Consider the following 14,545-nt stretch of genomic DNA (forward strand, 5'->3'; position numbering starts at 1 on the left):
GCCATGAGCAATTCGTTTTTGGAGGCCTGTTTCAGAGGGGGATGAAAGTAGCAGCAAACATTTTCATAAGAAATGCGCGCCTAACTATTTTTTTACGCATTAATGAATGGCCATATTTGAATAGAACAACACACCAGAGTAATAGGAATCATGATGACAGCTTCGCTGGGCAGTGTCTTTCTAACATCGGATAACATGTTGACGCCAAGTACCAAATTTTTCTTCCACGTAAAACGCAATACCTCTCATAGCTAAATACTAAAGGAATGTTAAGTGTTTAGCGAAGCATCATACACAACTTCGCGTGTTGAATTTGCAGATATTCTTTTTTTAGTCAAAATTTACCGATAGACACGGCGCATATATGCATTGCAAAAACTTGTAGACCCCTTTAACGCTACTTAGCTTGCGATATCCAAGTCGCAAAGTTTCTCGACTCACACGCTTTTGAAGAAGAAACTGTGGTTAAGGTATTACAGCTGAAAGAAGCCGACTTATTCATCAATACGTACGGCTCGAGCCACCGATACCCCAAGCATACACGAAGGGAACAAGCGCGCGCGGCAGCCGAGCGAGCCGGAGCGAGCGGCGTCCTGGCCGTGACGTCACTCGCGAGAGGGCGCCATTCCTCTTTCTCGGGGCTAATGGCCGGCGCGGCCATGGAGCCGCTGAACTAATGCTCACTATAGTGATATTTTAGAGCGCACAATGCACACGATTGAACTTCGCTTACGCCGCTTCACAATAAACCAACAGCATGCAACATGTACATTTTACCAGAATTAAAGGGCTAAAAGCAATGTGCATAGCTCGTATATTCTGTGACAAGCCGTGAATAAAGCACGCCATTATCGCAACTTTCTTTGGTATTGCTTGCTGCTTACTGTATAGCTAGTAGTGGATGCCGACATAACTTTAAGTAGCTGTTAAGTTATATACTTTCTTTTTCGTTTGGATTGTCCAGAATGAAGGTTGGGCCCCACAATACAAGTTTCAAAAAGCAGGCCACATTCTCAAGTTCATGCATAAAAAGCTAACATTATTTAATTTGGCAGGAAACCATTCCTTATGCAGAAATTGTTTTCTTTACGCCATTTACTGCCGGTGTCCCGGAATTTCCGACACAAAACTCTACGGAAATGTCGAATGTCTAGGCATGCGAGTGCTAATTAATGAAGGAAAAGATCGTTAGGAGGTTTGTAGGTGTGATTGAGCAATCGTGACTGGTAGGCGATTTATTAGCCTGAGAGAAGTTATTGTGTCCAGCAATTTTTTTTATTGACCATAATTTTGAGATAAATGTAGCCTCCTAGGGCACCCCAGTACGATTGTAATGAGCACAAAATTTAACTTGTGCGCAATGTACTGTGTCCAGTGAACTAACACCATGAATGAAAGCTCACTGCACTGGTTAACAGAACCGACCAACAAATGTTTTGTGGATATTTTTATTTCTTGCACTACAAAGAGAAAAAAGTATCAAAAAGCAAAAACATACAAACAACAAGTAGTATCACGCTTCCGTAGCTTCCCAAGTGCTACATAAAAGTTACGAAGGAAATTGAGACATATTTATTTAGGCGAACGCTGAGTCGCAGGCACAAGGATATGTGGCTCAAAAATAATGTGAACGCAAAAAGAACTAACAAAAAACACATTGTATCATGACACACGCTGATAGAAAAAAATAAGTTAGCAACATGTTTTACATGCGCTAAACATGCATTACACTGCTGCACTGTGACGAATTTAACAAAAAGTCTGGCTTGCAAAAATGATAAAGATCTTTCTACAACTTTCCCTATAAGTATTAGAGAGGTACAGTACTTGCTTCGCAAAGAACGGCGTGTTTTGAAAGGGCGAAGTTTTTTCTTCCGATGTTGTGTGTAGCCATTGTTTTCGCTGTACACCATCCTGACATCCCGGGGGATTGTAAACAACGCTAGTCCATTTTCCGGCCTGCTGCTGCATTGAAAAGCACAGCAACCAGGCATTTGCCAGGCAACCAGGCAAATGAAGCTCACTTAACGTGCAATACACATGTGCGCCGTGGCAGCACGATCAACACCTGGCGGGCAAATGGGAGCTGGGAAGAAAGTAAGAAATAGCTAAAACAAGTTTCATGACGTCTCCTTGATGTGAGGGTAAGCTGCTAGGGCGGTTTCACGCACCGCAGCCAATCGGCGCGTGGGAACCGCCGGCGCGACGACAGCGAGGACAGCGGTGCGGCTGAGCGTGCGAGGGCACAGATCTAAAGCTGCCGCTATTTTCAGAATAAAGGGGTTTTATAGCCCCGTGGCTCCCGGCAGCAACGGTATCTACAGTACGATTTTCACCTCGGAGGCCATGCGTAGAAAACATGACATGATACTGCAAATTCCCTGCTGCATGCAGTGCAATATTTGGTTCAAACGTTCACAGGATCGCGCCTCGTTAACAGATCGGCAAGTCTTCAATGTTCAAAAAGTGTTTCAGGGTTCCTTTAAGTGCCGTACCAGACCAGCTTTGCGTTATCTTTCAGAATGCGCAACCGCCCAGTGACAACAATGGCGCCCTATGAATATCCTGTGGACATCCACTGCCAGGACATGGATATCCTAGGGATGTGCCAAATACGTCCAGCGGATGCCCCTCACATTATTATTTTGCTGCATTTACCGTGTCCCCGCAGATATCTCTTGCATGTTGCATTATGGGCAAGGCCGGGTTAAGAAAAATGGGGGCCCTGGGCTAATGCGCATGCAGGCCCCCTTTCCCTATACTGACCCTACCCCCTCCCCCCCCCCCTGTCGCCTGCTACGCTACTGGAAATATGCCATGTTTCATTTTAATTCCACCCAATTAAAAAGAACGAAGTGCGATCAATGGGATTATTATTATTGTTATTATTATAAGGAAAACAACAAAACTTGCTTGAAACGCATGCTGTTGTAAGCACCAACACATATGTTCACTTTGTGATTAATCTGCATTCTAGGCTTTAAGGAAAAGTTTAGTGCACTCAAGACGGACAAGAACGTAGAAAAGACAACACAGCTCACATGTCGATCCTTCTGAAGCTAGTCTTTGTTTGCATCACTAAGTTTAATACCGTGAGGAGACGCATAGTTGTATCCAAAACATTCTTTATTAAATTTCAAGCATCATACTGCAGTAATCGTTATATGCGTTACTCTATAAATATGCAATAGATATATGCAATACTTAAGGCAATACAAACATTGTAAAAATGCGCTAGAATAGAGATGAAAAATACCAACTGTAATTACAAAATGTTATTTGAAAATATTTTCTTTAAAGGTAAGGCAAGCAAGGACACCAAATGAACGTGGCACTATCAAAAACAACAAAAATACAGTTCTTTGTAAGCACGCTAAATATCACAAGAAGAACAAACAGGAGACGAACAACGAAGATGTGCATATCTTGAATTACACTGCTCAGCGTTTAATTGGCAATGTGGAGGCTGGGAGGCGACCCAATGAACTTATTCTAACTATTCATGTATAGCGCAAACAGCTCCACTTTTAAAATGGTATCTTTAGCGCCATCACTTTGGCGAAATCAGATATTGTCTGTTCGAAGGATAGATCGCAGAGAAAGTCACTTTCAATGGACATGATAGCAAGCGATTTCACCTTGTTGTCAAGGAGGCTCGAACGAAGGCGATTTTTTATCAGCGACAACTTGCAAAATGATCGTTCAACCTCAGTTTGCCACAGCTATGCTTAAGTACATTCGCAAAGCCATAGATTGGTTCGAAAACATGAATAAGCTTTCTTTCGTGCTGCAACTTCATTATTCCCAGGGGACTAGTGTCCTGGCACACAGAGTTGTGCGCAAGGTTCGCAAACTGAATGATTTCAGAGGAAAATGCTGTCTCCAAATCATTTTTGTAGGTTTTCACCAACTTCTCAGCCTGCTGTGCCAGAGAGGCCTCGCTCCCAACCTCTGTCAGCAATTTTAAGAATCCGAACCTTTCCCAGAGTTCAGTGTAGGCAGCCTTTCGCACTCGTAAAGCAGAACCTAGACTGTCAAGTACAACATTGTAGGTCTCTACGATAAACTTTTTTCTATCTTGTAGCGCACTATCGCTTTTTTCGTCCGGGTGCTCACTCAAAATGATGCGTGTGCCCTCATCCTGATAACATTGATTGGTACTTAGCGTGCATGCTAAGTACCAATCAAAGTATCAAAGAGAGGTCGCAAAGCCTTCTAGAGCTCAGCAGGTCTACTGCAGTTGAAATATCTAGGCCTGGTTTCTGAAGTTCTACGCTCGTTTCGTCAAAGCGCTCCAAGATTTCACTCCAGAAAATCGCCATGAATGCAGTCTCTAGTTTTGTCATTTTCTTGAAGAGAGAGTGCGCTTCATTCCTAGTGTCACTGTTTTTTCCCTTGTTCTTTGATATAGCTTCAAGGCAACACAAGACTGCATTGAAATTTTTTAGAATGGCCTTACATGATTCAGTGTGTTTTGACCACCTGGCCTCGGAGATACTTTTCAAAAGAAGCTGCTGGCCAATTCCGCCCATGCTGTCTAAAAGATACCTCCATCGCTTAGGTGAGGCAGCAAAAAACACATACAGTCTCTGAATTACAGTGAAAAATTTGCCTCAAGGCAACTGTCAAGGCTACACGCGCCAACTAAGTTCAGTTAATGACCAGCACGCGGGATGTGGACTGCCAATTCGTTCAGGTATTTGATTTGAGCTTGCAGTCCTTTGTATTTTCCTGACATATTACTCGCATTATCATAAGCTTGGCCCCTACAATCATCAATTGAGATGCCATTGGTCGTCAAGAGGGACATCGCAGTATCAAAAAGATACAAACCGGTATGTGATTCAATTGGAACAAATCCAATAAAGTGTTCGTACACTTTCCCATTTAAATAGTATCGTAAAACAACTGCCAGCTGATCAATGTGAGTAAAGTCTGGAGTCGAATCAACAATTAAAGAGAAGTATTTTGTGCATTTCACTTCGTCAACGAGACGTTCCGTGACAGCCTTTGCCATATCCTCGATAAATTCATCACAAATGGTTTTTGACAGATACCATGGGTGACCTTTTCCTTTGTTCCCGTAGCATTTGATGTGCTCCTCTAGAAAGGGATCAAACTTGGCAATGGCCTCAAGCACTCCCATATAATTGCCATTTCTTGGTGAACCAAAAATCTCCTCACTGCCCGTAAACGCTAGGTTGCGCTCAGCTAGAAGCATAACTACAACGACTACGCAGTTCAACACCTCTGTCCAGTAAGCGGTCTCAGTGACAAGATGCTTAACCAGCTCCTTGTCAATTGTGCTCCTCGAGTTAGAGCGGGTGAGCCATGCTGCCACGTAGTTCTGGTACTCGACGCTATTTTCATGTGCGCAAACCTTTTCTTCTGCTCATTTCCAATCAGAAAAGCCGTGCGTGGTGAAAGCACTGGGGTTGCTTGAAATCGAAAATAGTTTGCACATGAAACAGTAAACGGAACCTTTGGACTCCAAGTACATTAACAGTGTAGCTTGTACGCCTCCCCATTTACAGCCTTTCGCACAAAAATATGAGTTGACATATACCGTTTCTGAGTTTTGTATTGCTTTTCGGACGATGGAAAATTTTCTGCCCGATTTTAAAAATACAATGACGCTTTCTGAAGGCATACACTCCGAAAGCTGCCAGTAATAACGTCTGGCCACTTAGCAGGGCCACTTCGGAGAATCTCACAATGTACCTCTTGCTGCAGGGGTGTCTGTACTTCTCTGTCACCGCAACGAGAAGCCGTTTTATTCGTCCTCTCGAGGCACACGTTGTGGGTGGGAACACGATTATTTGAAGCCAAACTAAGAGGAAACAAGTGAGTCGGTTTTTGGAGTGTTGTTTCCTGGTGCTCGTCAGTAGAAGGAGGCTCATCGGGGAGGTTTGGCACCTGTTGATCAGCAGTAGTAGAAATCGGGTGTGGTGGACCGGACACCTGGAGTTCTGTGGCAGGGGCCCGACTGAGTAGCATAGACGTTGTTAATTCAGGAACACAACAAGGCTCTGTTAGCGTCGGTTGCTCAGAAATATGGATGACTGAGGTTGGCACCGTTTTCACAAGATCCAGACAACCAAGACAAGTCAAACCTTGCTTCTTGCCAGGAAACCATGGTGATGGAGTTGGCAAGACCTCCACAGAAGCACAGTCGGTATTATTGGGAGTATGACACGGACTTTGGGTAGAGCAATCGTACTGCTCCACGGAAGCTGCATTCAGTAGGTACTTTGTCATCTTTGGTGGCTTCTTTTCGCGCTCTTCTCTTTCTAACTTCACCTTTCGTTTAGATGCACCACTTTGATGCTTCCGACCTAGCATTTGCACATGATCGGATGCTAATTGTTCACCGGGCACTTTGTCAGTCCGACCCGACCGCAGTTGTCCAGCGGTAACCGTCCCAATGACTGGCGCGCACTGCCTGGATGGTCCGTGGCTGGCCGAGAGTGGTATGCCCCCGGGAGCTCCTCAGCGGGCAGGCTTATGCAAGCTTAACCGGCGGCTCGGGGCTGAATCATAGCCCACCATCAACTTCCTTTTATAGACGCGCGTCGTGTCTGTCTGTTACTAGCGCCAAAGCAGGTGTTCACATACGCATAGAGTTCCTTATACAACTTCCCTCCTTCTCCGTACAAACTCACTCCTTCTCCTGTTCTGGTCTCGTCTTCCTATTGGCTAGGAGCAATCATCTGTTCTGGAAGGTTCTTGATTTTTCTTTTGCCCCGTCGACGCCGAGCGCAAGAACGAAGGGGCGAGGGCGACTCCTAGCGCGGGCGAAGTTATGCACCCTCCGTCGCCTCTGAGTGATCTTTTTCTACTTCTTTCTGGAAAGCTCAGCGGCCAGCCTGACCTACTTTTTCCGTCGACTGCGCGCGAGGGTGCGCAGCCACTAGGCAGGAATGGGCCCTGGAGACAGGCCTTTGTGTCCAGCTCTCCAGTAACTACAACGACTACGCACTCTTCCACAACCCTAGCCCGAACAGTGAACATTCAATGCCCCATGGCATGCGGACAAAAGCACGTGTGACGTCTTCCTTCCTTTCCTGCCTAGACTCTGCCATCAGACTCATCATCATCTGCTATCGGACTCAACCACCCCCGCCCAAATTACCATCACGGTAAAAAAAAAGTCGAATGGGAGGCACAGTTGGGTACTGCAGCACATCCTTTCTATGAGAAGGACAGCAGCGGAACTATTTGAGAGGTGGAGGGTGGCGTGGTGGTGACAAGGGGGCAAGGGAGATTTAGGTCCCCGTGCACATTACATGTATTAGCTGTTTCCCCCTTGCCCCTTCCTCTCCAGGCAGCACTGGACAGACGGACTGACAGGAAACCATGAAAACTCATCCAAGCAATAGCACCTCGCTTTGTAAGAAAGAGGGCCCCGCCGGGGTGGCGGGAGATTCCAGTTTTTGCAGCTCGACAAGCTCTCCCCAAATGATCAGGTTAAACGCATGCTATTACATTAGGCGGGGCGCCCCGTCTGCTCGTTCTGGTTTTCTCGCTTCATACATGCCGCTCGATGTTCCATTGCCTTGCCCATGGTTCCATATACTAAGCAGCAATAAATGGGCCCCCATCTCCTACTGTCCGAGGTGAGGCCCTGGGCTGCAGCCCCCTTAGCTCCCCCCCCCCCAATCCAGTGCTGATTATGGGGATATGCTGCGTACATTTACGGACATAGGCCTGGACCTTTAACACAGTGTTTCCCATAATGTCCATTACGGTCGCAGCACACGCTGTGTGAGAGATGCAACGAGCAGAGCGACCATGCATCAAGAACAGATGCATTGTGTGCACACGTTACACATGCTCGCATGTGTGCGGAAGTGTAGCATACTCCTCAATCTTCTAAGCCTTCCATCAAATGCAAGTGCCTTATTAAGGTAATTGAAGTTCTCAAAGCAAGTTGCGTCAGGAAATTCGTAAAGTTCGATGTACGCACGAACTGCTGATGCGATAGCTTCAGACTGCAAATCTAACATGCGAAAAAACAACTCTGTTACGAGGAAATTCAAAGACAAAGCCTCAGTCAGAGGACAAATATTCACGTGTATCTCAGAAAAAGTCCATCTGGGATAACCTTGGGACATCCATGATAGGATATACGATACAGGTCCATGTGCGATATCCTTGGGATATCCGTAATAGGATATCCGAAACTGGACGTCCTGGGGATGTCCTATTTGTATCCGATATGGTGCATGCACACTGGGACGTGATTCGAATATCCTGTGAACAAAGTGCTTTCACTGAACACACACACACACACAAACACACGCACGCACGCACGCATATATATATATATATAAATATATATATATATATAAAATCAGGAATGAGACAGGGAATGTTATAGTCAAAGCATGGACAAGGCATGGACGCACCCGCGGACGCGCGCACGCAGACGACGGTCGTGGCTCACCTGGTCGAGGATGATGCGGCGCCTCTCGCGTTCTAGCTGCTGCTGCTCGAACTCGTCCAGGGAGAAATCCTCGTCCATGGTGCTGCGCTGGCCAGAGCCCAGCAGCGCCCAGACACGGCGCCAAAGGCCTGCCCTGCTGTGGGCCCCGTTGGTGCGTTGGGACGGCGCCGCCGGCTGCCGGTCGAGTGGCGGCTGCCGCCGAGCGAAGCGCGGGCGCTCGCGGCTCTCCAGGCTCGTCTTGGGCCGCACCCGTCTCAAAGCGGGCCGCACGCGGGGCCCATGGATCGCGGGGTTCCTGCGAAGCGATCGGGGTTGCTTGTGACTGGCCGAGCTGGTCACTATGAGCGCAAGCAAGCTGCGGAGACAAACACTGCGTTTTTCGCCACCAGCTGTGATTTCCGCAAATGCGAACTTCGATTGAACGGGCGCGTGCGTAGTGTAGCACAGACATCTAACACCCGAACAGGTCGACACAACAGCAATAGAAAACAGAAAGGAAAAATGCTATCCAAGACTGCATGCTTTGGGAGCCGTGGTTATTTGTGGATATATGTGTTCTGGGTTGAGCTCCCCTTACCAATGTGTCTTATGCCGGAGCCAGTCGGTACTTCGAGCGCCGCTTTATCAAGGACCAGGTCGGAGCCCCGTACAACATCTACTTCCTCGACCACAGACGCGCAGTCTCGATGACAGCGCTTCAAAACGCTACAGCTGCCACGAAGGAAGACTGCGAGAATCATGGCGAGAATGCGCCCCTTACCAGCGTGCCACTGGTACCATGTGTGGTTTTTAACCGCTGTGTTAGACTGCGCAATCTTCAGGATCGGTCCACGAAAATGGTTAGCCACCCCCTCACAAGAAGTCGCGGCGTTCCCAAAGAAAGCTGGACGCTTTAAAATAATGGCGGTTTCGCCCCAAAGCGAATCATTTAAAATATAGTGGCGGAGGCGACCTGGCGCGACGCGAGGCAACCGCTGCTGTGTCGCAGGAACAGTGCCGAGGCAAAAACCACGCGTATACCACAACGCGATATGAACGCCGACGTTACAAGCGTCGTCGCCCCTCAAAGGTGCACTGCACGTCATGTGTGGCTGCAGAATAGTGTGGGCGTTTGTCAGCTCCCAATGCTGGTAGGGCAGGCATGGTGGTGTCCCGAACACTGGGGACGAATTGCAACAAATGATCGAGGACCTTAACCGAGAAAGCGTAACAATGGGGTTGAAGATTAATAAGCAGACAAAGGTAACGTACGACAGCCTGGCAAGGGAAATAGAATTTAGGATCACCAGTCAGCCTCCGTACAGGAGTACATTTATCTAGGTCAATTACTCACAGGGAGCCCTGATCATTAAAAAAAAAGAAAAAGAAAACAGAATAATATTGGGTTGGAGTGCATACGGCAGGTATTACGAAATCCTGACTGGGTGCTTACCACTGTCGTTGAAAACAAGAGGGCACAATCATTGCATTCTACATGTGCTAAATATGGAGCAGAAACTTGGAGGTTAACAAAAAATGCTCGAGGACAAGTTGAGGACCGCGCAAAGAGCGATGGAACGAAGAATGTTTGACGTAATGTTAAGAGACATGAATAAAGCGGTGTGGATCAGAGAGCAAACGTGGGTACCCGATATTATAGTTGACACTTAGAAAAAAAAAATATGGAACTGAGCAAGCCATGTAATGCGTTGGGTAGATAACCGGTGAGCCATTATAGTTACAGAATGAGTACTAAGGGAAGGGAAGCTCAGTCGAGGACGGCAGAAAGCTATGTGGGATGGTGAAATTAGGAATTTCGCAGGCGCAAGTTAGAATCACCTAATGCAAGACAGGGGTAATTGGAGATCACAGGAAGAGTGGACATAAAAATTATCAGTTTCGCCATAAGGGGGAAGCAGTGAATGCGATAGCAACATATTAGAATATTAGATGAAATAGATTTCATGAGAGTGGCTTGTTGGGCTAGTTGGTACATGGTTATACTGGGAGAATGCCAGCAAACTTGAGAGCAGAAAAAATCGAGAAGAAGACATAGACAAAGAGACAGGAAGGCGCAGAAGACATAGACAAAGAGACAGGAAGGCGACATAGACAGAGACAGGAAGGCGCCTTCCTCTCTGTTTGTCTGTGTCTGCCTCTCGATTTTTTCTACTCTCAGGTTTGCTGGCATTCTCCTAGACGAAACAGACTCGTAGCTGTATACTGGCAGTGTGAATTAAAGTAAACGTAAGCTGACGAAGTAAAAACAAGTGTTTGTGCTAGGGGTCCTCTGTTTGAACACTGCCATCTAACAATTTCATTCATGTTTATTAATTAGATTCGACGTCTTTCTTAGCGACTTTACCGCCACTTTTCTGTATTGGGTGTGCTTCAAACCTCTTTTCTGGGCTGATCCCAGAGCTAGTGCACAGCCGCGCCAATAACATTGCATCATTTTCGTGTTTGACCTCTGTTATTGTTTCGCACTTTTATATTTAGGTCTGAGAAGATTTAAGATAAAAGGCATACGCTGTCAGTGTTTTGTTTCATGACATTTGTTTTAGGACTGCCATTCTCAAAATGCTGAGGAATCAATTTGTCAAGAATATAATATAAAACCTGGTATGGGCAACTGTGACAGAATGGTGTGGCAATATAACCCGCTTTTACTGCATGTCATATGGCATGACATATTGCATACATATATCTAAATATATAAGGAACCTTATGGCGAGGATAAACATTTGTTCATACAAGTGTTCATACATTTGCTATCCCAATAGAATAGGCTGATGTGATGTGGTGATGTGATGCCACCAGCACAAAAGCCAGAACCTGGCTCCGACAAAGCGTGGCGGTGCGTCCACGTGGCTTCGTTGCTTTTGCAGCCAAATGCTTTGCGCGTCTCTTGAAGACTTCCAATCATATATGTTCTAAATCTCCATGCGCGATCCGCTCTTGCGCCTCGAGTGCCCATGTAATTGTTAAACAGTAACAAAGTGAAGTCATACGCAGTCACTCCACTCAAGAAAATCAATCTCATTCTTAGTCAACAAAAAGGAAGGTGAATGCACAAACTTCAGGGCGTGACATACGGGATGCTTTCACTATTTCCTTTTGCGTTGTATGCTGTTCTAACAATACAAATGTCACTGTGGAGCGTACTGCATGCGTGCTGCTTGCTGTGCAGCGGAGAGTTACCGCCCTTTCCCGCAGTAACCAACTAGAAGTGTTCACGCAAATGCGGCAACCCGACTGTCCAGCATAAAATAAAAGTACAAAAAAAAAAACGGAGGAACTCCGTTGGAGTAAGTGTGTGTAAGCATTGTGCCACTTGCTCATCTACACGCAGTCCCGTGTCATCAGTCGTATTAAACTTGATCCGACCAGTATAAACCCTTATCAGCACTTGTCAACCTTATCGGACTGGATCCGACCTTTATCAACCCTTATCTGTCCTTATCAACCTTATCAGAATCGCTCCGAGCATTATAAGCTCTTATCGTTCTTTAGCACCTTACCATCCGTGTCGAACTGTTGCGAAAATTGAATGTGTTCAGCAACGTATCATTCGTATCCTGTACGATCGATTTCTTGGACGCCGTGTATTTATGCCTATGAGCATGTGCTGTGCATGTTTAATATTAGACTCCTAGAAATAAGGCGAAAATACCGTAATTATTTATTCTAGAATAAACTAATTCAGAACGACTTCTGTCCGCGGTTACTGTCAGCTGCAACGTTCTGCATGCCTCGCACTAACTTGCGTAATCCTAGCCTTTTCTACGTGAATTTCTCTCGTACCTCTAATGATAAAACACCTCTCGTAACACAACGAAATACCTTGCGTCATGACCTTGATATATTCTGATCTACAATTTGCTCATTATCTGACTTCTGTCTTTGATTAATTCAATTTTCTTGTTGTACTTTGTACCACTATTGTTTGAGATATTGTTTTGTTTTTCGGTTTTATGTTCTTTTTGTAACACAAGTGCACCAATATTAAGGCGTAAAGCTGTTTTGGGCACTTCCAGAAAATAAATAAATTAAAATAAATGAAATGAAATTATCAGTCGCGATGAGATCCATAGCACTCCTCGTCACAGCCTTATCAACTCATTGACTGCTTACCTGTGTTGTGTGACGCGAAGCGCATGAGTCCTCAGAGATCGGCGGTATTTCGGTAGGTGTAGAGAGAGAGAGAGAAGACGGAAAGGCAGGGAGGTTAACCAGACTGAATCCAGTTTGCTACCCTACACGTGGGGAGGGGAATGGGGAGTGAAAGAGGGAGAGAGAGAACTTAGGTGTAGGATGTCTATAGTCGGGCACTCAAGTCTGTTGCCCTCAGGTAGCGAAAAAGCGCTTGAACTGCTTTCTGGGCCAATGAACTGTGAGGCCAGGCTCCTAAGATCTTCGCTTCCGTAAATGGTCTGTCATCCAGTCTATTTAAGGCACACTGGAGAACATCCCAGCGGAAGGCGCATCATGCAACTACCGGAACGCATCGGGATGTCGCGTGTTTGGCATTAAAATTTCGCAAAAACGGAATTTTCCTAATGTCTACACTGCTTCAAGCTGGGTCTACATGTGAGATTGCTTTTATTCCACCATTACCAAATCTTTCACGAAAGCCTTCATAGAAACTGTTCGCCTTTGACATTTGTTTTGTACCGCCGGTACAACACATTCACATGGTTCAGATGTATGCACCTTCTGCAAGCATGGGTGTTAAGCAAATATTCTGTAAAAACGTTGAATTTAACTCCGGTAACAAGTGAAGTATCTGCAGTAGATAAAATAGTTTTGTAGCCAGGAACAAATTACAAGCCACCATACGAAACATACTAAGGCGGTGTGGTGTAAAAGTATCCGCATGGCGTTGAAGTGCCGGTACAAGTTGTTGCCAGAAATGTGCACGAAGGCTAATGTATCAAAAGGAACGTCGAGGTATTTAAGTGGCACGGTGGTCCATTCTGTGCCAGCATAGTGAGTCGGTTGTGCATTCCCGTAAACCAAACCAATGACCTGAGCGTTTTGACCGATTTATCTATAGGTACTGGACGCTATACCAGATTTTTGAGTCACCCGCCGTGGTTGCTCAGTGGCTATGGTGTTAGGCTGGTGAGCACAAGGTCGCGGCATCGAATCCCGGCCACGGCGGCCGCATTTTGATGGGGGCGAAATGTGAAAGCACCCGTGTACGATTTAGGTGCACGTTAAAGAACCCCAGGTGGTCGAAATTTCCGGAGTCCTCCACTACAGCGTGCCTCATAATCAGAAACTGGTTTTGGCACGTAAAACCCCATAATTTTTTTTTTATGAGTCAATGATAAAACTTTGTCAACGCTCGGTTTTTCTGAGCGCAAAAAGGCAAGATCACCTGCGTAAGCCAGTACTTTGAGTTCGTTGCCTAAAATGTTAAAACTATGAATGCCACTTTCGAAGTGGCATTCATAGGTGGCCGAAGAAAGCAGATGCACTTCACGTCGGCTCCGTCTGCATTCAATGATTTCGCAGGGAAGTCACCGAAAATCACCAAGTTTTTGCTACCATCTCACGCAGCAAGTTACCAAGATTCTGCCGATACCAACTTCAAGGGGGGAATCCCATTTTTTGTACTTTTACGCCAAATTGTCGTCTGTGCCACACCGGCAGCCGCGGCGGTGGCTGCCGCGAGCCTAGGCCTATATAGGCGCACCTGCGAAAAAAGAGTACACGTGGCGCGCGCCCACGCTCGCTCGCAGACGGAAGCAATGGAGGTTCTCGTGCTAGGGGAGAACATTTCCCAAGAAGAATTCGAGGCCGGCACGGGCTGGAGTACCGTCGGCTCGAAAAAGCAAGCCGTGGAGAGATCGAATACGAGCAGTTTCGGCGCCCACCTCGCCACCGGCGGAAGGAAGCAGAAGCGCGAGCAGAATGGTGGCTAATATGCCCAAAAACATGAGCCCCGAATCCAATCAGGGTCGAAGAGAGAGTCCAAGGGTTTACTCCAAGCCTTCGGTAGGAAGCGCTGTTTGTAGACGCTGTAGAATACGAGGATCGACGTGCTTTCGCAGTGACCGTCCTCAATACCGACAAACAATTGGTCAGTTCTTGTAGTATACGTGGCGAAAACCC

The 14,545-nt window shown here is 46.3% G+C and overlaps 1 protein-coding gene and 1 long non-coding RNA gene across 6 annotated transcripts in view; one reads left to right on the forward strand and one right to left on the reverse strand.

The window, feature by feature from the left end:
* LOC135906092 (uncharacterized abhydrolase domain-containing protein DDB_G0269086-like) overlaps nt 1–14,545 on the reverse strand; it is a 373,257-nt gene that overhangs the window by 283,218 nt on the left and 75,494 nt on the right. For all 4 annotated transcript variants that reach the window (XM_065437260.2, XM_065437262.2, XM_065437261.2 and 1 more), the window contains exon 2: nt 8,447–8,741. In XM_065437260.2, the coding sequence (XP_065293332.1) occupies nt 8,447–8,524 (78 nt within the window). In that variant the 5' untranslated portion in view covers nt 8,525–8,741. The remainder of the gene's footprint in view (nt 1–8,446; nt 8,742–14,545) is intronic.
* The window catches only part of LOC135906102 (uncharacterized), a 136,246-nt gene that overhangs the window by 30,227 nt on the left and 91,474 nt on the right, over nt 1–14,545 (forward strand). The gene's annotated exons all lie outside the window — the stretch shown is intronic.

The sequence above is a fragment of the Dermacentor albipictus genome, chromosome 9 (assembly GCF_038994185.2).
Source record: "Dermacentor albipictus isolate Rhodes 1998 colony chromosome 9, USDA_Dalb.pri_finalv2, whole genome shotgun sequence".
Taxonomy (NCBI): Eukaryota; Metazoa; Arthropoda; class Arachnida; order Ixodida; family Ixodidae; genus Dermacentor; species Dermacentor albipictus.